Raw genomic sequence first — 27,826 nt, forward strand, 5'->3', positions numbered from 1 at the left:
CAAGTCCCCTCATGTGGGGACCGGGTGCAGGAGCTCTGCACGCAGACGAAGGGACCGGGGTCGGGGCCAACATTTGGTGCCGAGGGGCAGGTGACATGGAGCTGGGTTCACGACAACAGAATGGAACGTGGACTCGTCTGCGCGGGGCCACACCCGGCCGCTGGCCTCTGGGCCCGGCCTGCGTCTGCTCCTGAGACCCCCGGAGCCCTGAGGTGTGGGACGCCTGCGCCTCCCTAAGCACGCGGGTGCAGCTCACGGAGACGCCAGCTACTCAGAAGCCCGGAGGGGTTCTTTAAGCAGCCACGAACACGGCACCTAGAAGGGGGCGGAGGAGGTGGAGGGGGCGCATCCGCAAAGGGCCAGCATCTCCACTTGAGCCTCCGCCCGCGCAGCCCCACAGAGGCGTGGAGTGTCCCCACAGCACGAACCCAACCTCGGGCTTAGGGTTTTATTTTGCTCTTTTAGAGCAGTGAAGTGGGGGAAGAGTTACGCAGAAATGCGGAGCTGTGCGTGCGTTAATTTTACTTCTACAAACGTACGAACAGCGACGGCCATGCTCTCTCCGAGCACCGTGGGCCCGTCCCGGCTGAGCGGCCAGCTGTCTGCACTCGTGGCCACACGCTGGTGCAGGGGATCAGACCGATTCGACTGAAAACTCACTTTAAAACAAGGTGTGACATGTTACAAAATGCACGTATTTTTATTATGACTGGGGAGTAAATCACAGATCAACCACCACTTTACTGTAGCCTTAAAAACAGCGCCAAGGAGGCAAATACAAAACCAGCTGCGCCAATGCACAAGTTGCTCACCTCAGACGGAGCAGCGGCACGTCCTGCCTCGGGGGGACCCGCGGGCCGAGGTTCCAGGACACCCAGGCGTCCTGCTCGCCTGCGGCCCTCTTCCCAGCCTCCCAAAGGGAATCGTGCTTTTCCAAAGCTCAGGCTGTGCCCGGCACTCAAGGTTTTCTGCCCGCCTCCTGTCCAGCTGTCCAGGCGTGTGTGGTTCTCGGGGGCGCCCACGCTTCCCGGGCCCCCGCCGGCCACGTCTGTGTCCTCTAGGATGCCAGCGGCACCGCCTGTGGCCCTGCCTGGCCGCCCCTCCTCTTGGCTTTCACCTCCGCCTTTCTGGACTCCGGCCGCTTCCCTGGCCCCCCGCGGGGCCACCCTTCTCCCCGTGATCCGTGCCGGCCTCGCACACGCGGCCCCGAGCAGCGACTGCCCCCCCCAGCCGCCCCTCCCCGGCTCAGGGTGGATGAGCCCCAGGAACCACAAAGCCCCCGGCCCCCCGGGGCCAGTGACAAGCCTCGCGCCCCCTGCCGCGCAGGAGAAGCGCCCCCAGCGGGGCTCCGAGAGGAAAACACGCCCAGGCCGTCCGAGCAGGGTCCCTTCGACCCCGTGGGCCTTGCTTTGGTATCGCGACAGGAGCAGGGGCAGGCGTCCGAGTGTACAAATGTGTTTATGGATGACACAGAAAGCTTCGCGACGGGGACGCCGCTGGCGTGAGATGCTCCTCGCCGAGGAGGGAGGAGGCTCCTCCGCGTGGCTCCCCAGCACCGGCGGGGCCGCTAGGCCGGGTGGTGGTGGTGGTGGTGGTGGTGGTGGTGCTCGTGGTGGTGGTGGTGCTCGTGGCGCTGGACCGCCGGCACCGCGCAGGCCTCGCCCAGCAGCACGGGCGGCAGCTCCCGCGCTGCCTCGTGCTCCAGCGCCGCGGGCTGGCCTGGTGCGGCCTTGAGCGGCGAGTGGCCCTCCCGGCCCCTCTGCCGGCACCGCCTGTGGCCGTAGGGCGGGGGCAGGGACTGCGGGACATGGTGACCGTCCTGGGGCGGGGCCTGGGGTTGGGGGGCCGGCGGATGAAAGCTGAAGGCTCTCCCGGGCCTGCCCCCACCGGGGGCCCCGGGCGGCCGCCCCGAGCCCTGCGGGGACCTCAGGAACGGCCTCTCCGGCCCCTTCGGCCGGGGCGGCAGGTCCAGGGCCCGCGGCACGGGCTCCGCGGCCAGCAGAGCGGGCTCGGCCGGCCCCAGGCAGCGGCGATGGTGCGCGGCGTGCGCCTCCGACTCCTGGGAGCGGGACCGGCCCTGCGGGTGCGCGGCCCGGGCTGGGGGCTCCTGCCTGGCCTGCGCCGGGGGGGACCCTGCAGACACGGCACCCGTGAGACCCCTCGCAGGGCCTGGGACGTCCCACCCGGACCCGGTCCTGCCCGCACACCTGAATGGCCCACTCTGGGACTCGGGGCCCCAGCTTCGGTCGCCGCAGGGACCCGGAACCCTCAGGCCTGGCGCCAGGGGCCCAGTCTCCAGAACCCACCTGGTCCGAACTTAGATGCGTAGTTCTCGATTCCCGCCAGGTCCAGGTAGTGGTTCCTCCGCTCCGTGCTCTCGTCCACACAGTAGGGCCCCCGCTCGGGGCAGGGGTGGGGGTCGGCGGTGGGCCTCCTGGTGGAGCGTGGGGGGGGCGAGGGTTTGCGCTCTCATGCTCTGAGCAGCACGCCCACCCACAAAGGGTGGGCGCTACGACAAGCAGGGGCCCAAGGGGACCCCAGGACCACGGTCCCACCCAGTGTCCTCTGCTGTCTTTGCGTCACCTAGGACGCCAGCTAGGGCTCCGTGGCTGCTGCCCCTGTGAGTGGAGCCGTAGGGCACAGGAGCAGCTGGGCTGAGGGTCTGGAGGCCAAACGCCTGCTGCCCTTCAAGCCCCATGGCCTCTCAGACGACACTGGAAGCGCCCAGCTCCAGCCCGAGTGCCGGCCGCCCACCCGATGGCAGGGAGGGACCGGGGCCCCCTGGCCGCATCCGGCCTTTGTGCCCAGGTGCCCGTCCCGGGGGGCCACCCCAAGGGGCCAGCCCCTGAGGCCTGTGGGGCACAGGAGTGTGGCTGGGCTGCTCGCATCTCGGGAGGGCAGAGCTGGACGCCAGCCCCTCACCTGATGTGCGTGGACAGCCTCTTGTCGGCCACCCTGGGGTCCTCGGGGAGCTCCCCCTCCATCCTGCATCGCGTGGGCTCCCGGTCTGAAAGAGGCAGGTGGGCACTCGTTCGCTCACTCACTCGTTCGCTCATTCAATCACCCACTCGTTCGCTCACTCACTCGTTCGCTCACTCGTTCGCTCACTCATTCAGGCACCCATGCACTCATTCTTTCACTGAACAAACAGCTTCAAGCCCTCGCCAGGTGCCAGGCCCCGCTTTCCATGTTCAGGAGGCCACAGAGACTTTTTCTGTGATGGGGGCACTGAACAGTAGACACAGTTAACACCCCCCGGCAGGGTGGGTGGGAGCTCTGGGGAGATGCAGTGTGGGGCAGGGGGTGCAGGAAGCCTGCCTGCGAGGAGGGGCGGGCTGACGTGTAAGCAGGGTCTTCAGGGCATCTGGGCAGGGAGCTGCTGCAGCCCAGGAGCCAGGCCCTCACCCTGGCTGGCGGGGGGACCGTCCTTCCTCTTGCTGGAGGGCTCAGGGCTGACGGTCAGCTTCACCCGGAGGGTCTTGCTTCTGCCCGAGGAGTGGTTGACCGAGGCATCGACGACCTCGTAGATCGTGTGCATCAGACTGGACATGTCCTGAGGGCGGGCACAGACGTCACGGACACGGGCAGACCGGGGGGAGGACCGCCCAACCCACACTGCCTGCTGCCACCTCCAGGCTGCCTGCCTGCCTGCCTGATTCACTCGGCATCCCAGCAGAGCCCAGCTAAAGGAGGCAGCTCATCTGAGACGCCTTTCCTCATCCTGTGAATGCACCACGCAACCTGAGCCAGCAGCCCTGCTGGAATCACGCCTTTCCGACCTTTTCAATTTCAAACCGAATCTATGTTCAAAAGACCTAGCAGTCAGATAAACTATCAGATTCTGCTTTTAACCCAAACACACTTATTTCAGTCATCCTACGTGCCTGCTTCCTTTCAAGAGGCACTTTGCCCCTCCTGGACACACAAGCCAGCAGAGCAGAGCGCCGGGGGCACCCCTGGGGCCCTCACCACCCTGCAGAGGGGAGGGGCTGCTGGCCGGGGCAGAGACAGGCGTGCAGGGCTCTGCCAGGAACCGCACAGACAGCAGCCGGGCGCAGGAGGGGACATGGACTCCAGCCGGCTCTGTCGGTGACCTGGGTCCTGCGGTGGCTCCCCTCCCGCCCCGCGCAAGCCTGTCTATGAAGGGTGCCAGCCTCTCCCGCCGCCCTGGAGGGGCTCAGCCTGTCCCCATCGTGGAGACCCGGGCATCGTTGTCTGTCTGCGGCCAGAGCCCTTCCAGGGACCGTGGGATGCAGACGCAGAGTGTCACCTCTCTGGTGGCCTTGCCACTGTTGTCAAAGCCGTAGAGCGTGAACGTCCACTCCTGGCCGTCGTCCTCCTCCACGGAGACGTCACACTGGAGCGCCTGCAGGGGTGACGGGGACAGGCAGCCAGGGTCAGCCTCGTCCTCGCGCCGGGGCCCTGACCCCCACCGCGGGCGGGCTGGGGAGCTGAGAGGTCTGCACAGTCGACTCCTGGGTCACTTCCGTGGTGCTGGCACTGGTGCCGGGCAAGTCCCCTGAATTACTTGGGGCCACGCTGGCCAGCTCTGGCCGAGTGCAGGGCGACACCTCCACCCAGCAGAGCCTGCGGCGTGGGAGCTGCAGGGCGCAGGGACCCCACGTTAGCGCGATCCGCGCCCCTCCCCCGGCGCTGGCCGCCTGCAGGAGGGGCAGCCGGGCAAAGACCTACGTCCACGTTCAGGCGCCGCTTGCCCGGCCCGCGGGGGCCCTCGCGGTTCACTGCTCTTTCTCCATCGTCTGTGCCGAAGAGCTGTCCTGGGCCCTCTCGGCCCTCGGCCTTCTCCGGCGGCAGTGCCACTGCAGGGACGAGAGGGGTGGGACGGGCCCGTCTCCCCTGGCCTGGCCCGGGGGCTGACGCAGGGCTGGGGAGGGGGTGTGGCCCCGGGGCCACCGCATCCTTGCTGGGCCTGTGACCTCTCCAGACGGGTCTGAGCTGAGGGCCTGGGCGGCCCTCCCCGGGGTGAGCCGCGGCCGGACGCGCGCTCCTGCCTCCCTGGCTGCAGTGGCTTCGAAGCCTGGGGCAGGGAGAGGGCGGCCCCGCAGGCCCACAGGCAGGCAGCCCGGCCCGAGGGGCCCCCGGGAGGGTTGCTGCACTCACCGTCTGGCTTCCCCTCCCCAGCGACACGGTCCGGTTTCCCAACAGCCCGCAACACCAGAGCCTGGGAGGCTGCCTGTGCGCCGGGCAGCCCCCTCCCCAATCTCCGGGCCCGACGGACAAGGAGTGCCCTGGTCTCTGGGCTCACTTACTCCCCAGGACGGGAGCCGGGCGTGTCTGGGAGACACGCAGCTGCCAGGAGACACCCAGGGCCTGAGCTCCTGGGCGGGGCTCACGGAGCTCCTGGGCGGGGCTCACGGAGCTCCTGGGCGGGGCTCACGGAGCCCCTGCGAAGGCAGCCCTGCGGTCAGCCTCCCCACCCACGTAATGCTGAGAACACTCACCCGGCACCCGACCCTCGGACAAGCCTGGTGGTCACTGTCATACGCCACGGGGACCCACTCCACGGCAGATGCACACGTGTGGCAGTGACTAGGGCGGTCATGCTTCGCACGCAGACCACTTTGGACGCCTTACGCTAATGCGGCACATCACACCCACAGGTGACCCGTGGATTCACCGAAACACCCGTGCGGAACCTGTCCTTCCAGCCACGGGCTCGCGGACTCCAGCGACGCGGACGGGCAGAGGCCCTGAGCTTTGCCTTTTGCTTGTCCAACCCCCAGACCGAAGTCCACGTCATCTGCTCCATGGAGGAGCCCACGTGAGATGTGTTTTTAAGCACATCTCAGAACAATTTGCTTTTAAGACCGGGGAACCTGGCTTGCACCTGCAAACGGCCACTGGTGGGGACCCGCGACCAGCCAGCGCTGGCCTGGGTGTGCTGGGATACGTTGGGGAGAGTGGGGTGTGGGTGGGCCCCATTGCCAGGGTGTCCTGGGGGCAGGTGCCTGGGGTACGGTGTGGCGTCAGTGAGGTCTGGAGAGCAGGACTTACCCTCTAGGGGACACGGGTCGTCCCGGAAAGGTCCTTCCTTGGGGTCCCCGCCAGGCAGCCCCTGCAGGGAGAGAGGACAGGGCAGACGGTGTGCACCCCCACATGAGCTCTGGGTGCCGGAACCGGACCCCACCTCCTGGGGTGCCAAGAGTCCTTGGTCTAGAAATATCAACCTCTCTGCACTCACTAAGCCTCAGGTTTTTGAACGTAAGACACACGCACATCCTGGATGTTGTCTGGTTCCACGAGAAGTGTCTCCAGGACGAGACATGGCGCCCGTGAGAGCGCCGGGGCTTCAACAGGGGCCCCGCACGAGGGGCACGGCCTTTGCCCAAGGACGCAGCCACAGTGAGAACGAAGCTGCGGCCTGGCCTTTGCTGTGAGAGGTGGGCACAGACCAGAAGCCTGGGCTGCGGACAGAAGCCGCCTGCCCTCCGCTCCCTGGCCCGCACGCAGCACCTCCTGTCACAGCCGGGCAAGAACCCGAGTGACCTGCCCCCGAAACCCCCGCGAACCCAGGGGCCGGGGCTGCAGGGGGACGGCATCTCCTCCAGGGCGGCCGGGCCGAGGGCACAGACAGAAGCCCCTCGGCTTCCAGGGCCGATCCCAAGACCAGTTACGGAAAAACGGGACAAGACTTCCAATGTATCCAAAGGGTGTTTCAGCCGGGAAACCACAGAACAGAAGTTCACGTGGCCCGTGGAGACAGCCCACAAAAGTCAGAGCACAGAGACGGGAAGAAGGGGCGACACGGCCACGGAAGCTGCCTCGGATCCCGGCTCCATCCAGGGTCCCAGTGGCGGGTCACGTGGCGTCGCCCCCAGGACCCGGGTGTTTCCCCAGGTGACTCTCGGGCAGACGGACGTCTCTGTCCCCCACGTTTCCGTTCTGACTCCGAAGCCACAGAGCTGTTGAGAGCCCGGCCGAGGATGCACCGTTCAGATGTGTGTGAGGACACGGCCCCCCAGGCTGCTTGGCTACACGGCCCTCTTGGGCCCCAAGGCGCTATCGCACCTCCTGACGCAGCACCTCCAGGTCACTTGGGGCCCCTCATCTCTCCCAAGGGCTCAGGCCCAGGCTGGAGTCAACTCGGCAGGAGACCCAGTGGGGTTGCCCCGCCAGGTCGCCTGACACCCCACAAGCTCGGGGCCCCACAGGGGATGGTGGAGGGTTCCGACCGCTGCCCCTCAGGCTGCGGGCAGTGGCCGGGGACCAGCCCCGACCTGTCCACAAACAGGCCTGACGTCATCTCCACGTGGTGGTGGTGTTGGGTCAGACTGTCCCTCTGCCGCCTTTTCACGCAGCTGGACTGGGGGTGGGAAGCAGTGAGCCCATGCCGGTGCCTCGGAGGGTGCTGACCAGGCCCGGCCGGGAGGGACCACGTGCGGGACCAACTGGGCGGCAGGGAGAGGGGGCCACCACGCCTGCGCCCCGCGGGGGCGGCCTGGCGGCATCCTTGCCCTGCCCGTGGGTGCCAGAGCCTCTGCCAGCCCGAGGCGCCCCGGCCGCCACCGGAACAGCAGGAGGCCCTGTGCCGGCTCGGCCCACGCGGCTGTGACACTGGTCCCTGCTCCCAGGCCCCTCATCTAGGGGCCTGATGCCACCAGCCAGACCCAGCCCCTCGCGCCAGGCCCCCCAGGGCCCTCGGGATGGCCGTGTCCGTCGGCAGGAGGAGAGGGGACACAGGCCAGCCTCAAGCCCAGCTCTGCGTCTCTAGCTTGTTCTTTGTGAGAGCAAGCAGATGAAACAAAGCCCGCCAGAAGCACCTGCGATGCTGCTGCCCGGATCCCCAGACCCATTGCTTTGAAGACGACCTTGATGACAGACGCGCCCTGAGACACCTGGGCCCACGGAACGAGGAGACAGACGCACACCTCCTGTTCTGCGCACGTGCCGCCTGGGTTCAGCGAGGACCGGCCCAGGGGCCCCGCTCTGCGTGGGGAAGGGAACCCCCCAGGCACGCGGGTGCAGCAGGGCAGGGCCGAGGGACAGAGCGCGGGCTCCGGGTGAGATCCCGGCTGTGCTGGGGGCCCCTACGCACGTGACATCAGGGAACCTGGCCTGGGGCTCTGACGGCCGTGGGCACCACGGGAGCACCCGGACGGTGCAGGGACCATCGCTGCCCAGACGGAGCCTCGAGGAGGATGCGGGGTGGAGCCGGTGTCACTGGGCCCAGGAAGGAGGGGGACCCCTGCCGCCTGTCTCCAGAGCCCCTACAGGTGCCCCTGGCGTCTCCCTCTCTCCTAATCCCCTGCCCTAACCCCCTCCACATCACACCCTTCAGAATAAGGCTACTTCCATAGTCCTCTCAGCACGCCAGGCGGGCAGTGAACTTGTTTTAATAGGAAGTCACCCGATTATTAAGACGCCACTCCCTCGGCCACCCAGCCTGCTGGCATCGAAAGCACCCGCTTCGCCTATAGCTCCAAGCGTCCTTGGGGTCCTGTGAACGCCCTGCACACGCAGCGCCCGGGCTCACAAGGTCCTCTCCCGCCCAAAGACAGGGCTGAGCTCTCTCCCGGGTGGACGTTAAGATAACTTCCAGTCACTTTTCCTGAAAACCTGATTTTTGGTTAAATTTTTTTCTGTAAAATCAAAATAAGTCATGAAGCTGAGGTCCCAGGCATTTGTGGGGAGCAGCGGTGGCTTCCGGACCAGGTGCCGGAGGCTTGCAGGTCAGCTGGCAACAGAGCACGGCACTTCTTGCTAGAAGAGCCAGTCTCGGGGTGGAACAGCTGAGGCCCCGAGACGCACTTCTGGGAAAGCGCCGGGGCTCGCGGCTGGTGGAGCGGCTGGCCCGGAGGCCTCGGCCACCAGCAGCCGGAGCGACAGGCAGGAAGCCAGGGTTTCCACATCGCTCGCCTGGCCCGGCTGAGAGGTCAGAGGAAAAACAAGACCCACCCAAGTCCTCTGCGTGTGAGCTTAAAACAGTTGCAAGTTCAAAACTTCATCCCATTTTTTGTTCTAAAATGATTTGAGACTTGCTTTTGGGGTATCGTGTTGCTTACAGACAAGACGACCAATGCTTTGGGCTGGGGGAGGGTCAAGACAGAGACGGTCTGCACAGACCCTTGGCTGGACCCTGAGCTGCTTGCCTACAATCACAGACACAGTCAGGACACGACGGGCCAGGACGGGTACGACAGCCCGTCGTGACCTCCTTCGCTGATACAGCTGCGCGCGCAGATCACCCACGTACACCCCGATGCTAGAACACGCGGTGTTTAAGATCTGGGTCGACAGCAACCGCTGCGATGCACGGCACTCAGGGAACAGACAGCGCTGCAGGGAACGCAACCGAGCTTCTCCCGCGACTGGTGCCTTCACATCCGTCCTGGTTGCACCAAAATGCCCTTTAATCTTCACCGCTTTGGCTCAATACAAGGGCCAAGGGCTTTAATTGCAACATATAAAACCTCCCGCAGGGCTGCTGACCAGATGCGCGGCCACTCCCCGCAGGGCGACCTCCTAAGTGGCCCGAAAACCGGGGCCCTCCAGCACGACCGGGGTGCACACAGACGCCCCATTTCTGATGGCCCCGCTCAAGGGCCCCGCTTCCGCCGCAGCGCCTGCCCCAGGGCGGTCCAGCCCCACCCCTCCTGGTATGCCCCTCCCATGCTGGCGTGCACCCCCCTTGCTCTGAGCCCCCGCTGCTGACCCTCCCCAGTGTCAACCTCCCCCCCTCGCTCCCCTCTGCGCCCCCAGAGGAGCCCCGGCCTCCTGCATACAGAATCCTCCACCCTCACCTCGCTTTCCGGTCCGGCCCCCACCTTCCCGCTTCCCGCTTCCCCGCCTGACCGGATGGTCCTGGGCACCAACCACCTCCTGACGCTCCTGGTGACGGGCTCCATCCCCATGCGGCCCCGGGACTCCCACATCAGCCAGCAGGGCTACGAGATCGCCACGCTCTACGATCCATGCGGGGCCTGAGCCCCTGCCAACCCCCGGGGCACCAGGCAGGGGCAGCTCCACCCTCGCCCCTGCAGCATCTGCGTCCACTCTCCGGCATCCGCCAGGCGCTCTGCCGGGCCCCCGGGATGGCACCAGGGCCCACGCGTCCTGAAGCTTTATTCTCCCTGTCCTTCTTTGGACATCAACGTCAGGTGGCCGCAGCCTTCGCTGCAGGGTCCCCATGGTCCCATCCGTGCCCCCTCACCCGCAGGGGCTCTCGGGGGGGCCCAGAGGCCACGTACCCTGCTGTGCCTCTGTCCTGAGCTCAGACTCCCAAGAACATCTGCTCCATGAGCCACGGCACAAAACTGAATTCCTGGTCCTTCCCAGCAAGCGGCCCTTCGCCTGGCCAGGTCCTGCTGAAAGGCCCAGGACGGCCCATCTGCCCAGGTGAGGCCTACGGGCACACAGGTGTTGGGACATACCACCTAAAAGCTCAGACCCTGGCCTCCCGTGAGAAAGCCAAGAGGTCTGGCCGCCCGTTCCCACGGCCAGGGTGCCCCCTCCAGCCGCCAGAGCTGTCGACGCCGGGCCGTCCACCCCTCACGCGAGCCTGGCTGCGCGGCAGGAGATGGGCTCCTGTTTAAGGCCACGTGGATGTGGGGATGTCTGGCTGATTGAGAAGGAGAAACCTTCGGTGATGCAAACGATCACCTCCTGAACACCGTCCGCTTTCCAAACGTCAACGTTCACATATTCCTTCAAACTTCAGCGGCTCTGCGACCTTAGGAAACATGTTCCCGGGTTTTCGGGGCCGCCCGTTTTCCTTGGAAACCCCACACTCTTGACGGAGCAGAGGCTCTCCGCCCCCTGACTCCCGGGAAGATCCCCGAGGGAACGGTGCAGCCGGAGTTTCTGCTCTTCCCATGGAGCCGTGAACCGGGCAGAGCATGTGAAAAGATGGCCTTTACAAACCTGCTTCTTCATCGGCCTGTTAAAGGGTCTGGTTAGAAACTGCTCGACAAATATGCTGGGCATCCTGGAAGGACCTTACAATCCGCTGCAAACTCGAGACCCCAGGGGGACCTCCTGGTCGATCCTGCAGCCCAGCTCCCCGGCCACTCTGGCCCGGCCGCCCCTTCCTGTGGCCGCCCACCTGCATGGGAACCTGCTTCCCTGCAGTCAGCCATGAGGGGTGCCCGGCATCCACCAGGCTGCTTGGCTTCTGAACCCAGGTCCACCCGGGGTCCTGACGTGGCCGCGGGCCTGTGACAAGCCTCGGGGCGGGTGGGGGCTCACATCCCGGCCTTTCGCCACCACCCCCCGCCGATGCTGCCGGGAAAACTCAAGGCCCTTCCAGGCAGCAGCCCTTGGGGTTAGTTCAGGCCTTGGTTTGCTCCAGGAAGGGCAGGCATCTCCTCTTTTCCAAACAGATGACCCTGCACTGTGTTTCCTTCAAAAAGCCAGGTTGATTCAACCCAGATTCTTCACCAGGGCTTAGCGCGGGGGTCTGGGGGATTTGGGCTTCAATAAGCAGGAGCTGTCAAGGGTCACAGGGCCCGGAGGACAGTGTGTCCGTGTCCTGGGGCGGCCGTAACAAACGGCCACCAGCTGGGTGGCTTAAAACAGAGAAACAGAAACCACGGTGTAGCAGGGGCTCCCCCGGAGGCCCCAGGGAGGGTCCCTCCTGCCCCTCCCAGCTCCCGGGGGCCCAGCGTCTCTGGGCTCGTGGCCGCATCCCACCGACCTCCGCCCTGTGGCCACGCGGCCTCTCCAGGACGCATCTTCCATTCTGGGTCAGCACCCCCGCCCCCCCCTTCCTCTTACAGAGATACACCTGGGGGCAGTTTGGGCCACCAGCACCATCTCTCATCTCTAGATCCTGAGTTTAATGACATCTGCAGAGACCCGTTTTCCATATACGGTAACAGTCGTGGGCCCCGGGGTGAGAATGAGTCCAGCACCGTCCGGAAGCCGAAAGGCGGCCGAGAATCCTGAACCGGCCGCTGGCCGCGCGGCCTCGGCCGTCCTCCCAGTGACGCGAGGCCGGGGTGCAGAGTGACTGCCCACGCACACGCTCACCACAGGGCCTTCTCCTGAGGTAGGGGAGACAGGGAAGCACACTGGCCAGAAACCCAGCTGCGACCAGGCCCCTCCTCCGGCCTCAGGGGCGGGGAGACCGCAGCCCCGCTCCAAAGCCAGGGTCACAGCACAAACCACGAGGGCGGACTGAGAGCCGCGTCTGCTCCCACAGTGGATTCTTTGGACTCCAAGGGGGCCCCAGGCCTGCGTTTCTGAGAACGAGTTTTCCCCAGAGGACGGAAAACTAGCTCTGTGTGTTGAGTCCAATTTCCTTTCTGCGGAGGGTCCAAGGACACGTTGCTGTCTCAAGAATCCAGACGGTCCCCCTGCGAGAGCCGGGCTGCATGCACCCACCCCCAGGGACGGCTCTGGTCCCACCGCTGATCTTGGAACAGTAAAAATACGGGGTGATCCACTCAGAGAAGTTTGCAGCCCCCCTGCAGCTCAGGAGCTAAAGCCCATAGAGCATCTTGGGGTCTGGAAATACAGTCCCATGGGATGTAAGTTCAAGGCCGCTTCTGAGAGCCTGGACTGGGTGAATTCCGGAGTCCCGAGGTGAGATGTCTGCAGGAGGGGGTAGGAGGGGGGCCCAGTGTGGATGGGAGTTCAAGCAGGGGGAGGAGAACAACACCGGAAGTCAGAGAGAGGAGGAGAGATGGGGGAGGGGAAAGGAGGGGGGAGGGGGAGGGGAGGGGCTCCCCCGGGGGAGCAGCGGGAGGGCCGCGGGGAGGAGGGGGACCTAGCAGGCCCGCTGGGGGCACCCTCCAGAGCGAATGGCTTCTGGTAGGACATCCTTGGTGCTCCCCAGCTCCCTCAGGAGAGGGTGGCCCCAATGCCAGGAGGACGCCTGGGGTCCGGGGCCTGCGGGGCCCACGCCCAGGGTCACAGGTACCATCCCGAAGCTGCTGTTCACCACGCGCTCCCACCCATTCGGAAACCAGACGGATCGCTCCTGCCGCGCCCACCACCCCAGCGAGCCCCTCCCAGCGACGCAGGGCACCTCTCCAGCCACACCGCCTGGCTGCCCCACGGGCTCTCCACCCCGGCCCCAGCTCACACCGGCCCCCCGCGTGGGCTGTTGGCCCCCGTGGAATGTCGATCAGTCCAGCAGGGTTTCTGATCATCAGAGACAGAGCCTGGCCTTACCTCCCCGCCCTGGGCAGGTGAAGCAGGTAGCTCTGAAGCGGCATGTGGGGAGGGCCCTGGGGACGGCTGGAAGGGGCCGTCAGAGCCACACTGATTCCGGCTCTGCGGTCAGCACTGCCAGGGAGCTGGCTCCCCAGAAGCCACGAGGACAGCCGCACCCGCCCTGGACGGCAGCCGCACCCGCCCTGGACGGCAGCCGCACCCGTGGTTAATCCTGCAAACGACAGCCCCGGGTGCTGGGCGGCCCGCTGGCGACCGGGATGGGGACCCGGTCGTGGCAGAGGGTGGAGATGCGGGGCCGGAGCAGGCATCACAGGCAGCCAGGGGCTCGGGGGCTCAGCGAGGAGGCCGGGGTCCTCAGGGGACATGCCCAGCAGGCTTGTGCTACTTCAGTGACCAAGGCGACCAAGGCTACTTCGGGGCAGTTTGGGAGGAGCCTGGGGCTGGGCAAGGGGCGGGGCGATGTGACATCTAGGCAAGGGCGACCTGGGCCAAGTGGGGGGACCGGAGAGGAAGCCGGGCTCCAGCTCGGGGCTGTCAGGACGCCGGATGTGGCGGGATTGGTGTGGGGTGAGAGGTGGGGAGGCCTGGGCTCACCATGCACTGGACAGAACTGGGCCATGCGGGAGAAGGCAAATGCAGAAACCCCAAGGGCTGGGGCGCTGGGCGGGGGAGACGCCCCAGAGTCAAAGGTCAGGGGTACAGCAGAGTGGACGGGGAAGGAGGCAGGGTGGGACAGCGGGAGGAGGGGGGACAGTGGCCTCAGGCGGGAGAGAACGGAGGGCAGAGGGGGTCTGCCCACCCCGCTGCCTGAAGGCCTGGTGGGCACACATCTCAGAAACACCCGCAAGGGAGACCGAGACAGCCTGGGCAGAACTGGCTGGAAGGCGCCGGGCCAGCGCGTCTGTCTGGAAACGCCAGGTGATGGGAGTCTCGGCTTCAGCGGCGGAACAGTTTCAGATGTGACGATGCAGCTCTGGGGCTTAGTAATTCCTACTCAGGTGCGACGACGCCACGGAGGGTCTCCACTCGAGGGGCCACGGCGGCTGTGGCTGTGACCTCCTGATTTCAAAGCGAAAGTTAAGGACAGCGAGGCCTCGGGGGAGGGGCGGTGCGGGGCTTGCCCACAACCACAGAGGCCTTCGGCGTCTTGCTTTCCAAGTTACAACCGCACTTCAGGAGCCAAGGGGCATTTCTAGATTTGCCCATCGGTGCCCCTGCTTTAGCGCCGTTTAACCAGGCTGGTAATAACCACATTTGGAACTGGAGGTCTAGAAACTCAGTCGTTTGAGGATCAAAGGGTCTCCTAAAATAAATGCCTACAGACCTCACGTGCCCGCACAGCCGTAACCTGCTTCCTGGGTGAGGTCACCTTACCCCACCGGAGAACGGCTGGCACGTGTGTGGCAGGAAAGCCTGAAAACACGCCCCCCGGGGGACTCAGCCCACGGCTGTGGGTAAGTTACAGCGGGGCGGTAGGGGCACACAGGCCACCTGCTGGGGAAATAACTCCACCCTGAGACATGTGCAAGGAAAACAGTAAGAGGAGGGTCAGTGAGAAGACACACACACACACACACACACACACACACACACACACACACACCCTGCATATGTATACGCATGTATACACGTGCATGTACACACACATACGTATGCATGAAAACGCACATGTACACACACATACATGCACACATACATATGCAGGCACACGCATGCCCCCCCCCCACGTAATCTCTACCCCAGATAACTGAGAAGCGCCCATAAAACATGCCAGAAACGTCTTCAGTGACTCAGTTCTCAGCACCCTGCAATTCTGTTTTTTGTTTAACACTAAATCATTTCGCAACAAATCTGCCGACCGGCTTTTCTCCTGGTCGTGCCTGCTCCTGTTTCCATCTTCAGAGCTAACGAGTAACTTCACAGAACACGGAAGATCGCGGGCGATCATCCTTCCAGGGCCTACTGTTGCCCTCCAAGTGTCCTGGCCGCAGCGGTCACAACACGCAAAATACCAACAAGACCCTCGTCCCCCACGTGCCTGAACCACCATGCCCTCCAGCGCTCCCGTTCAGACGGCGTTTAACGCCACTGGGTTTGGGCTGCAGACCCAGATTCATCTTCCTCTATCTGGCTTCTTCCTCTGGAAAAACCACTGGGCTTTTTGTTCTTTCATTCATATTTAAGCCTCATGTTTTCTATTTCAAAGGAAGATCAACTCCAAAGTGGAAAAGAACCCCATGCACTTGCGTTTTTAGTTTAGAAGGCCCCACGTGTCCACGAGTGATGCCAGGGCCCGCAGCAGAGATCAACAGGCTGGAGATGCTAACGGTTTGCACTTGGTCACGGCTCCGGAGCCCGAGGGCCGAGCTCTGAGAGCGATCAGGCTTTTCCTCTCTTTGGCAGTACCTGTGTGGTGTCAGGTGGAAACACCTCCTCGTGGCTCTGAGGCTGCTTCCGGCCCCCGTGCGTCAAGGCCGACAGAGCCCAGCGCCCCCTCCCCAATTCTACACACAGGAACCAAAGCCCACCCTTCAAGCAACGGAGTTGAGACCCCACCCGTGAAAGACAGAAAGTGTTTTGAGGAGACCTGCACTGCCTTGCCTAAGCCCTCCTTCAACCATCCGCCCACCCTCACCCCAGCCCCGGCAATCAGAGCTCTCGCCTCGGCATATTTCTGGTCCTCACACGAGAGGTCGCGTGGCGCTCGTCTTTCTCTGCCTGACTTACTTCACTTCACATAATGCTCTCAAGGTCCGTCCATGTTTTGGGCAGATTTTCTTCTTTGTTGCTGAATAACATTCCACTGTACATACACACCGCATCTTCTTTATCCATTCGTCCATCCACGGACGTTCAGGTGGCTCCCATGTCTCGGCTATCGTGAGCAGTGCTGCAGTGAACGTGGGGCTGCACGTGTTATCTTTCTGAGTTAGTGTTTCTGCTTTCTTTGGAATACATACCCAGGAGTGGGATTGCTGGATCACGTGGTAGTTCTGTTTTTAACTCCTTGAGGAAACTCCAGACTGTTCTCCACAGGGGCTGCGCCAATTTTCCTTCCCACCAGCAGTGCACGGGGGTTCCCTTTTCTCCACACCCTCGTCAACACTTGCTATCTCTTCTCTTTTCGATGGTGGCCATCCTGACAGGTGGGAGGTGACATCTTGTGGTTTTGATCTGCATTTCCGTGATGATTAGCGCTACTGAGCACCTTTTCGTGTGCCTGTTGGCCACCTGCATTTCTTCCTTTGAAAAGCGTCTTTGTTAAACGATGATCTCGCCTCAGAACCGACACCGGGCCCAGGGCAGCCGCGTGGTTTGGGAGACTCTGGGGAGCATGGGAAGAACCCCGAGCGCAGGAGACCCGCTCTTGCCTCACAGCCCTTCTCCAGGTTTTCCTCAAGAAGCCTCAGAGGAGAAGCGGGTGTCCCGGCTCATGGGTGGGCGTGGGGTCCTCCATCCCTCCTTCAGTACCCCTGGAGGAGCTGCCCCACCATACGGACACCCTAGCACCCTCTGCCCGCCCTTTACAGTCACCTGGGATTCCCCACGTGACTCAGAAAAACCCAGACGAACACCAGCTTCAGATGCGGGGTGTGCCGTCCCATGAAGGAACCCTGAGCCTGCCGTCCTCCGCCTGCTGCCCGGGCAGCCCGGGAGGGTTCCGTGTACTCGACAGCCGCGGACGCTGATGCCAGTGGAGTCTGGACCCCAGACTTTCTCTTCCAAGATCTCCTTTCACTGTCCTCCTTCCTCACCCACAAACTCCAGCACCTCTGACTTCGTGGGTGCGTTTACGTGCGGGTGTGGGAAGAGCCGCGACAGGACGATCGCTGCACGGCCGTGCCCGCCCGTGTTCTCTCCCGTGGGCCCCTCGGCAGCGGCCCCGCCAACGTGATTTGTGGTGTGAGGCGGACTCCTCACCGCTTCTGCTGCTCTGCTGACAGCCCTCTGGGGAGAGGGTTCTGTGGGTTAGAAGCAGACCGGGGCGTATCATCTGGATCTGAGGTCACCAAGGACGGCCTTCTCCCTCCTCACGGCCCCAGCGAGCGACGGAGGGGGGTCAGTGTTGCTGAACTTCGGTTTATCCCCCTTTCCGAGCCGAGGTGTGCATCTCCGACGGTCCTCTCCCCCATTTGCACGTTTGTACATTTAGGTGCATTACATGCTCACCAAACAAAAACTACTGAACCCCTGGTGCTAACGATTTGCCTTGCTTTCTTGCATCTAAAAGGATTCCGGCCAATGTGAAAATCCAAACCTCCAGCATGTTGAAAAATGAGCAGGGATTTGCCTATGCCTGCGGACACTGGCCGTTGACAGTTCCTTGAGATACGTGAGCCCCGCCAAGCTCACTGGGGCTCTGCACTTTCCAGACTGCAGCTGCAGGGGGAGGGCCCGGGGCTGAGCAGACATCAAATGGAGCGTTCTGGAGCTGTGCTGTCCACGTGGCAGCCACAGCCACATGTGCCTGCTTACATTTGAATTTATGAATGAGACCACGTTAGAAACCCAGCTCCCCTGTCCCTCGCCACACTCCAGGCACCAGCGTGGCCGGCAGCCACCGCTGTGGGCGGCGTGGATACAGCCCACATCCAGCGCCGGCTGGGAGCACCCGAATCCCACCCCCACCCCCAGGTGGAGACGCGGCGATCGGCCGAGGTCACAGAGGTCGCCAGCTGGACTCTGGCCCCCCAGCGGGGCTTCCCCAGCCTGGGACCCTTGGGACCTCAGTGACCCAGCTCCGGCTGGCCAGTGCTGGGAAGATGACTCAGTCGGGCAGGTAGAAGGGCGGGGGTCTGACACAGGCAAGGCGGACAGTCCTAGTAGGCAGCCTGAGGCCCCCCGGACAGGCCAGACGTCCAAGGCAGGGCCCAGGCCAAGGACTGAGCAAAAGTCCCAGGGGCCGGAGCAACACGTGAAACCCGGCAGACCGGACACGAGGGTGGCCGGGGCGGCAGGCGGGAGGCGGTCGGCACAGGCTCCAAGGGGCAGCAGGCGGCTCTGGGCGGAGGGACGTGCCTACCTGGCCGCGTGTGGACAGCTGGCTGGCGCAGAGGCCAGCAGGCGGCCCACATGGGCAGTTCTCGACTCCAGGCTGACCGGGGGGCTGGCAGATCTGCTGAGCGATGGGGATGCCAGAGACTGAGGGCCCGGGGACCACGGGGCTGTCCCAAGCAGGCCAGGCTGTGGACGCAGGCCCAGGGGTGCATCAGGAGCTCTGCCCAGGCTGTGGGGAGTGGACGTCCCAGCGGCAGCTGGACAGGTACTCCCGGGCCGGGGAGAGGCCAACGCAGACGTTTGACCTGTTGCTGCCAAAGGGCCAGAGGGGCCACCGAGGGGCGCGTGCCGAGAGGAAAGGGCGCAGGCCGCGAGCCCTGAACACAGAAACCAGGTGCCCCGGACAGGCCCGCGGGCCGCGAGGTGCAGGGCCTCTTCCCGACCAGCTCGCGGAAAGAAAGTGTCGGAATCCCTTTCGCGCCCACGTAGAAATCCGCGGCGTTAGACTACATTCTCACGGGCCTGGAGCCCCCAGAAGCTGGAAGAGGTAGGGAGGACCCCCCGCAGGGCCTGCAGAGGGAGCGCAGCCCTGGGACAGCTCAGTGTCCGAGTTCTGACCTCCAGAACGGGGAGAGAGAGTAAACGTCTGTCATTTTAGGCCGGCCAGTTGGTGGTACTTTGTCACGGCCACCCCAAGAGACCCACGAAGGGAGCCCAAGGCTTCTCTTCTACATAACTATTTTAAAACATTTAACTTTAAGGCATTCCCAACGTGTGCTTTTAGCCATCAAAGACCTAGAACTCTGGAAAGGTCCACGGTCAGATGCCCCAGTGCCTGCTGACCACAGGGAAGATCACGGGTCCAGCCTCCCTCAGGAAGAATTCCCAACGCCTCCCGGTGAGGTCTGGGGTCTGCCCAACCCTCACCTGAGGATCCAGGGACCCCAGGGCAGTGGGCCGGCGCCTCGTGGGTTTAGGGTGTACACGTGGGCATCTGCAACCCCCCAGGCAGGGACGGCTCCGTCCTCCTGGGGGAGAAAGATCTGAGGGGCAGATGGCCCTCAGGCCAGGATGCAACGTGCCCCAGGATGTCAGGGTCCACTGGTCTCTGGATAGGGTCGCCAACCTCCTACAGCCCAAAGAAGGCGGGGAGGGGGAGAAGGGAAGGGGTGGGGGGAGAAGAGAGCGGAGCGGGTGAGACCGGGAGTTGCAGACAGACCCCCACGGGCAAGGCTTAGACCCGGGGGTTGTGGGACACCCCAGGGCCCAGCCCTCCTAGAGATTCTTTGCCTCCTGGTTGCAGGGAAAGGAAATCAGTGCTCAGGGAGGGAGGCGCGTTTCAAGGGTTTCTTCTCCACAGAACAGAGAAGGCTCTTTTACAAGAGCTGTTAAAGGGAGGCCGTGGAACCAGCGTAGAAATATCCACCCTCTTCCAAGCACGACAACCGGAGGATTACAGACCTCAGCTCTGGAGGCAGGAACCAGAAAGGCAGGCACGCGGTCCCCTCCCCCAGGCCCCACTTCCCCGAAGCCCTTCCAGGGGGACCCGGGGCAGCAACGCCCGTGCAGCTCCCAGCAGGGGTGCAAAGGCAGCCGCCGCACGAGGGCGGATGACCGTTTGGTCAGCATGGCCACGGGAGCCTCCCCTGTGCGAGGCCCAGGCCCCCCTCGGGCCTCTGTCCCCAGGAGACCCCGCCCCAGAGATGCACCAGCGCAGGGACTCAAGCCGCCGGCCTGGTCGGGACGGCAGAGCCCAGAAAGCTGGCTGAGTGTCGGCTGTCAGAGCAGCGGCAGGGCCTGCACGGGGTGCACGTGGAGGGTGGACATGCAGGGCACAGAGCCGGCCCTGAGCCAAGGAAAGCCTCAGGCCCATTAGGGCCGCACCGCACCCCAATTCCCGAGAAGGTGACCATGTGCGGAGGTGGAGTCACCGCGGAGGCCCTCTGGTAAGATGAGGTCACAGGGGCGGACCCGGATCCCACAGCCTGTGTCCTGACGAAGAGACCGTCACGTCTCAGGGGGGTGACTCTGGGAGGACACGGGGGGGGGGCGGCGCCTCCTGGCAGGGGAGTGAGGCCCTGGTGGGAAGTGGCCTGTGGACACCTGGACCCTCCACCTCCGGGATGGAGACAAGCAGGCCACCGCCCCGTCTGTCCGTCTGTCCATCGGGCTTTGTTACAGCTGCCCCAGGAAACCCATACTCGGCCCATCGCCACCTCTCCCCGCGAGGGCCGGGCACCCTCCTCCCCTCCCAGCAGCCAGGGTTCCTGCGGCGATGCTGTCAGCCCCTCGCTCCACACGCGTAGCCGTCCAGAGGGCACCTTGCTGGGTAGAAAGGGCCGCAGGCGTCCGGGCCCCATGGGGAGGGCAGGCCCGCCGCGCACTCCTGGGGGCTGGTCACCAACCCGGCTGCGCTGCGGTGACCCACACGCCAGGCCTGCTTCCGGCCGCGGCATCCTTCTCAAGGGCTTCCATTCGACACAGGCGTTTTCTTCCAAAGCCAGCGACTGTCTGATGCAGGGTCAACCTGGGAGAGGCTCCACTTCACGCCCAGGAGGGGCCGAGGCCCGGGGCAGCGACATGCAGCAACCCAGCAGGCGGCTTCCCTCGGACCCAGCGCAGGACAAACTAGGAGATGGGCCGTGCCTGGCCGGGACCGAACCTCCACTCCGGGGACCGGGGACTGGGGACGGCAGCCACAGGCCTCCCCTCTTCAGGGAGAAGGAGAGGAAGGGGCCAGCACGACCCCACGCCCGCCGGGCCCGCCTGGAGCACCCAGTCTCTCGGGGCCCTGGGGTGAAAGGCAGGAAGCTCGGGCCCGTCACGCTTACTGACCACGGGTGGGCTGCCGTCCACCACAGCCCCTGCCCCGCGGCACCAGCGCCCGCTCCCGTCCTGCTCTCCGCACGTCCCTCGCTTCATGTCTCCTCGTAGGACCCAAGCAGAGGCATGCGGCCTCCGCGCCACGGAGCACAGGCTGTGGCCCAGAGACTTGAGGGCAAGTGACAGGCGGGCAGCTCCAGGCCCAGAGCGGGGTCTGGGTGGCAATGAGGCCACCGCGCAGGCTGCCTCCCGCGGACAACGGGATAGAGGAAGGCTTGGGGGTGGGGAAGCCGCCCACATTTCAAAAGGGCCACGTCACGGGGCTCCCAGTCGTCACCTGCGGGCAGTGTTTCTGTGACAACCTTGCTGGGGCTGCCCCCTGGCCATACGGTGGGAGTGAGAACAGGGGACATGGGTGGCCTCGATGTCTCACCTCCAGAGGAAGAGTCGGCCTAACCCAGCGGTCCCCAACCTGTTTGGCATCAGGGGCTGGTGGGGTGGAAGACAATTTTTCCACGGACGGGGGTGGGGGATGGCTCAGGCAGTAGTGCAAGCGACGGGGAGTGACGGGGAGAGACGGGGAGCGACCGGGAGAGATGCAGAGAGACGGGGAGAGACGGGGAGAGACGCAGACAGACGGGGAGCGAGGGGGAGACACGGGGAGCGACGGGGAGAGACGGGGAGCGATGGGGAGAGACGGGGAGCGACGGGGAGTGATGGGGAGCGACGGGGAGACATGGGGAGCGACAGGGAGAGACGGGGAGTGACGAGGAGAGACGGGGAGCGACGGGGAGCGGTGGGGCGAGGTGGGGAGAGATGGGGAGCGACGGGGAGACACGGGGAGCGACAGGGAGACGGGGAGCGACGGGGAGCGGTGGGGTGAGGTGGGGAGAGATGGGGAGCAATAGGGAGAGATGGGGAGCGATGGTGAGCGATGGGGGTGACGGGGAGCGAGGGGGATCGATGGGGAGCGATGGGGAGCAACAGGGAGCGGTGGGGAGAGATGGGGAGCAATAGGGAGATGGGGAGCGATGGGGGTGACGGGGAGCGGCAGGGAGCAGTGGGGAGAGATGGGGAGCGGCAGGTGAAGGTTCGCTGTCTCGCCCGCCCCTCACCTCCTGCTGTGCGGCCCGGCCCGGGGAATGGGGACCCGTGGCCTAACTCCTGGCCCTTGGAGAGGCAGGTCAGAGGGACAGGGCAGCACCGTCCGCCCCCTCCCCACCCAGGGAGGGTCTGCGGACCGGCTGAGCCACGGCCGTGCTGCCCTGCGAAGCGCTGGCCGCCCGGGTGGCGGCGGCTGGAGAACCAGGTGCCGCCGACAGGGACGTGAAGCTAAACTACAGATCTCGTTGGTCACTTTGCGGCTCAGATGAGAGATCAGTCTGCTTCGGCACACACGGCGGGGCCACGGCGCCCAGGACAGAATCTACCCGCTGGCGCTCACGGCCCTAACCTCACCGCGAACCCCACAGCGTCGAGGCTGTGAGGGCCGGGCTCGCCCCTCAGCAGAGCTCCGAGCCGGCCGCGCAGCACTGCCGGGCTGGGGGCCGGGGCCGCGCCGACGCTCTGGGTTTCCCACTGCATCTGGGTCTGCGCTCACCCCCGCTTAAAAGCTGGTAGTTTCGCCGGGCAGCTACCAGGGCTGAGGGCTGATTTCTGAAGACTGCAGACTGGCATGGATTTTCAAAGAAGATAACAGGCAAGACTTCGACAAAAGCCCTCTAAGTCGTTCCTTTAACTACTTCTCCACGAAGGAGAGCGAAGGTGAGACAAGGGACAGGGGCCGCTTGGATGTGGCACCGTGGTCTCCCACGGCGGCCTGCCACGCCCTGAGGAGAGCAGGGTGACGGCGGGTCTCTGCTTTCACTCCTGCAAAGTTGACGTTTCTGCTCACGCAGCAGCCAACTGGGCTGCTCGAGACCCCCCGCCGTCCTGCAGGCTCCTCCTCTCAAAACAGTGTCCCCGAGCTGGGGCGCTCCATGAACTTCCCCGGCCTCCGTTCGACCACCGTCCCTGGTCTGCACACGGGGCTTCTCAGGGGCTGCCCCCAAGGGCACACGTGAGAGTGGTGGGTCAGTGTCACGTGCCAACGTGTCCCCAGGGCAGGCAGGCAAATGCCACGTCTCCCACCGAAGCTGGGGGCTTCTCCAGAGACCAGCACCCCGAGGGCGGTGTCTGCGTCCACCACCGTCCTGCCCTGGGGCACAGCCTCTGCCCATCCACCCGGGCCCTGAGGTCGGGGCGCCGGCCGCAGCCTCGCCGGGTCCACATCCCAGAGTCCTTGCCAGCCACGTGAGGATGCCAGAGCACGTGCGAGGCAGGCACACGCTCTGCCCTCGCGCCCTCCCTGGGCACCTGGCTGGGGCGGGTGCCCCGTGCGTGGCGTCTGGCCCGTCCGCGTGCCCTCGGCGCCCACTGGCCGTCAGATGCCATTGGCTGCAGGCCCACAAACGACCCCAACCTCCTGCACCCCCGACCCCGGGGACAGCCAGGGGGGCACGGTGGGTCCCCTTCCCCGCCGGGAGGCCCGCCTGCAGACAGCACCCACCCAGGTTTCCAGGTGAGGAAGAGGCACACGTGAGCCAGTCACCCCTGGACACGCTGAGCAGCTGGCTGCCTCCCGGGGTCCTCAGGCCGCCCCGTCCTCCCCACCCCCTCCAGGCATTTCCCACAAAGCGGCCTTGTGGCTCCAGGGTCCCCAGCCCGGCGGCTCCCCAGAGGTGCCTCAGTCAGGACCACCTGGCTCATCCGTAGGCCAAGCGGCATCCAGGGAGGCCATCTGCAGTTCCGGAAGCTTGGGCGGGGGGAGGGACACTGACACCGCCCGACCTTGGGGGGATTCCCTGCCGATCTGTGAGGTCTGGGCCCTCAGGCCTGTGGCTGGTGCCCCCCCAAACCCAGAGGAGCCCGCAGGCTTTTGTGCGCACCTGTGCTGGCCTCGCACACGGCCAGGCCACATCCAAGGGCAGAAACAGGGCCCCTGAGAGAAAGCCAAGCCCCCCTGGCTGGTCCTGGAGTGGTGCCCAGACGCCCACACAGGCCAGGACTCCACAGATCACGCGTCCCCAGAGCTCGGGTCATGGAAGGCCAGGGGTCGGCCTGTGGAGCTGCACGGTGGCTACAGCGCCACCACCTGTCCACCCAGGCCACTCCTTCCACGTGGCTGTGGCCCGACGGCTGAGGAGGAGCCCTGGCGCCCACAGGACAGGATACAGCCCCGTAACGTGTGGTTTACACCGCACACCGTGGCTCCACGGTGACTGGGACGGGGGCAGGGGACGGGGGGCAACCAGAAGCCTCGGGGCGCCCCCACGCCTCTGGAGCCGCTGGAATCCCCTTTCTTGCGCTCACTCAATAGAAATCTGTGTTTGAGTCACAGCAAAGTTTCAGTTGTTAGTGGTGATTCTTGTCTTCTGGACTCTTCCCGCCCCGCAGGGAGCATGGAGAAACCAGATGGGCAGATGGCGAGTGAGCACGTGCCCAGGAGGGGCAGCTGGACCCCCACAGGGCCTCGCCCTGACCTCCGCCAGCCCCACCTCTGGAACAGCACAGTCAAGCGCTGACGCTGTGACCACCGTCTCCCGCCGTCTCTCCTCCTGACTGTAACGCACGTGCAGCCTCAGTCACCCACTGCTGCATCCTCTGTGCCGCTCTTGCCAATGTCCCGTGTCGCTGGACGGCACCTGCACAACCCCAGGCCCCTGGGGGCCCGTGGCAATGAAGTGAGGCAGCGTCTCTCAGAATCAAGGAGGAGGACCACTCTAGACCATGAAGCGGGCAACTACCTGCCCGAAAACACTAATAGTTATCAGAGACCTTATTAGACGTGCACTACGTGGGCACCAGGGGCCAGCATGGCTCACTAATTAGTGGGCAAAATCAACCTCATTTCCTTTATTTTGGGGGCGGGGGGTGGACGGTGAGTGAGGGCAGGTGAGAGTTAGGTGGTGGACATGCACTTAATTTCCACGAGGTCATTTGGGACAGTTCTTGTGGCAACACGGCGCACCAGGATTGACCTGCGTGGAAGCACAGGAGGACGTGTCCCCTCGCTGACCCCAGTCAGGTGTTCTGGGGGCACTGCACAGTCAGGCTGGCCTTCCTTGGGACATCGCCTGGGAGGGCAGGGACGGTGACGGGGCTCTGGACACCACACAAGGGGAAGGACAGGAAACAGGAGGAACGTAGGACCTGACACCCCAATGTCCCCCGACAGAGCAACTTCCGGGCAGAGGCAGGAGTGGAGGTGCCCGGCGAGGGGGGTCGGCGGTGCGGCAGCGATACCTGAGCACCTGGGCCGGGGGGGTCTAAACTCCCAGCGTGGCTCACGGCCCCATGGCCAGATGAGGAAAGATGGGAAAAGGCGAGAAAAGATCAAATGTATTACATTTAAAGGCCCATCCCTTATTCTGAGATTCTTTTCTTCCTACGTCGTGGCGTCACGAAATGAGGCTGTCACGGTACATTCAGGCTGCGGCGACGACACACCACAGAGCAGTGGCTTATAGACAACAGAAATTCATTGCTCACGGTCTCGGAGGCTGGACGTGCGAGCCCGAGGGGCCGGCAGACGTGGCTTCTGCCTGTAACGCCACGTGTGCTCTGGGGCTCGCATACGGGCACTGATCCCGTCGTGAGGACTCTGCCCTCGGGGCCTAATCGCCTCCCAAAAGGCCAGCCTCTGAATCTATCACACGGGGGGTGGGTTTCAACACATGAATTTTGGGGGGACACAAACATTCAGACCAGAGCTGAGAACGAAACAACAAGGGAACAACCCAAGCCAAACCCCACACTGTTCTTTCAAGAGCGTCCCGAGAGCGCGGGGTCCACTGGCCTAAGAAACCATCATAGCCTGGCAGTATAACCCGCGGCCGGAGCGGAAGCATTTTGTCTTCCATCTCCGTAGCCCGCAGCCCGGGACGAACACCGCCTGCGTGTGGGACCTGCTGTGCTGAGCTGACGACGGCCCCGCCGGGTGGCTGGCAGGACAGCGTTAGGTGGTGGACATGCCCTTCACCGCTCTGGACTGCCTGCCGCCCCCTACACACAGGAGGACCAAGTGGGAAGGAAACACCGTCCCGTTATCAGCACCCACCTGCCCAGGCAAACTAAATCAGACCAAAGGAGGGCCAGAGAGCAGCTGGGGCGGCCCCGTGGTGCCCAGGAGCACACGTCCACGCAACCTTCCCATGAGTGCCCGGCAAACACTGTCAACTGGAGTTCCCACCTTCACGGGCGTGGGATTCAAATTTCACTCCCAGACACAGGAATCATAACTTTACTGTGTGTGTGATCTCAGGGCGTATCTGGGCCCCTTCTCGGGACGAGGCCACACAAGTGTTTACAGATACACTCAGAACTTTTCATTTATCAACCGGCCAGAAAAGTGTCTTTCCAAAAGGAGAGCTGACACGCCCGTGCGCTGCTGTACTCTTCTGCAGGGGACTCTGAGGGGAACAAGCAGTGGTCGAGGAGGGGGTCTCCGTCGTCTGGCACGGCCACCGACCCAACTCCAGTCCACACTAATGCCCGAGGCCATCCACCGGCCTCTCTCCTCCCTGGCGAACGTGTGCAGTCTGGTTTGCCCAAGGCCCCTCTGGTGCCCCAGGCCTGGACGGAACACCCTTCCAAATCCACTCTCAGGGGCGCTGGGTCCTGAGTGGGACCCCTGCGACCCGACAGCACCTGCAGCCCGGGTGTCCCTGGGCTTTCCCGTGAGCATCCCCGCAGGCCTGCGGTCACCCACACGGCAGATGGGCAGCACGGTGGCCTTTAACGCTGTGGCCGCCACTGCTGTGCGGTACACGGATCCTACAGCAGGTCATTCCCCAGCCCTGCCCCCACTCCTCCAGCCTGGGAGAGCGAGGCCTCGCGCCACATCCCCTCCCCCAGAGGGAGGGGCCGTCTGGCCCAGCCCGAGTCACTCTCGCTGGGCCATCGGGGCCCTCGCCTTCTCTGTCCTGGGGTCCTGGGTCCGGGTCAGAGGGCACAACTTTGCTACTCAGGTCCCCTGGCCCCGGCGGGGCCGCCGGGCCCACCACGCCTACCTGCTTGTCCCTTGTGCCGTGCTCCACGCAGCCCCGCCGCTCCGCCTCCTCCGTGCCTCTGCGGCCACCCAGGTACGCAGACACCACGAAGCTGTCCCCTGCGGCCCCGTGGGCGGACGCGCGGGAAACGGGGCGCCGAGGAGGGAAGGAGACGCCCGGTAAGCCCGCGGGAGCTGCGCCTGGACGATGCCCCGCCGCCAGGCGCGTCCACCCCTCGCCGCGCGGCCTGGGGCGCGGGGCTCCGGCGGGGGACCGGGGTCGCGGTCTGGGGCGGGGAAACCTGTGCGCTCCCGGAGGCCCCAAGGCAAGGTTCCCCGCCCCCGCCCACCCCACCCCACCCGGCCTCGACGGCAGAAAGCGCGTCGCGCTCTGTGCTCGGGTCCCAGCCCCGGTGGCAGTCGCGCGCCCTGGCCGCCGCCCCGCGCGCTCACCTTCGGGGCTCTCTCTCCGCTTGAAGGCTGCAGCGGCTGCGGCGCGGCCGGAGGGCGCGGGGAGAGGGAAGGGACAGTGAGTGGCCGGCGCGCGCCCGCCCGCCCGCCCGCCCGCCTGCCCGCCGCCCCGCATCTCACCGTGCTTGGACTGGAATTTCCCCATGTCGCCCCCGGCCCGCCCGCCCGCGCGCGCTCCCGGCGCCGAGCCCAGGTGCCGGGCTGGGGTCCGGGGCGGGGGCCGGCGTCCGCGGGGCGGCAGGGGCCCGGCGACCGGGTTCCTGTCAGCCGCGGGGAGCGGGGGCGGGCGGCGGAGGCGGCGGCGGCGGCGGCGGCGCGGCTCCGTCTGAGCGCGCGCCCCCGTGCCCGGCCTTTAACCGCGGCCCCCGC

General features: G+C 65.0%; 1 protein-coding gene across 1 annotated transcript; it reads right to left on the reverse strand.

The window, feature by feature from the left end:
• Positions 1 to 674: 674 nt before the first annotated feature.
• On the reverse strand, positions 675 to 27,764 carry NKD2 (NKD inhibitor of WNT signaling pathway 2). Its single transcript, XM_082835557.1, has 10 exons — positions 27,578 to 27,764; positions 27,440 to 27,475; positions 27,009 to 27,106; positions 6,016 to 6,076; positions 4,693 to 4,820; positions 4,271 to 4,366; positions 3,406 to 3,553; positions 2,923 to 3,007; positions 2,307 to 2,434; positions 675 to 2,133 (listed from the first exon to the last, which is right to left on the reverse strand). Exons 1-10 carry the CDS (start codon positions 27,600 to 27,602, stop codon positions 1,568 to 1,570), a joined length of 1,371 nt encoding a protein of 456 aa, XP_082691683.1. The 5' UTR covers positions 27,603 to 27,764; the 3' UTR covers positions 675 to 1,567.
• Positions 27,765 to 27,826: the final 62 nt, after the last annotated feature.

The sequence above is a fragment of the Leucopleurus acutus genome (assembly GCF_964270905.1).
Source record: "Leucopleurus acutus genome assembly, chromosome: 3".
Classification (NCBI taxonomy): domain Eukaryota; kingdom Metazoa; phylum Chordata; class Mammalia; order Artiodactyla; family Delphinidae; genus Leucopleurus; species Leucopleurus acutus.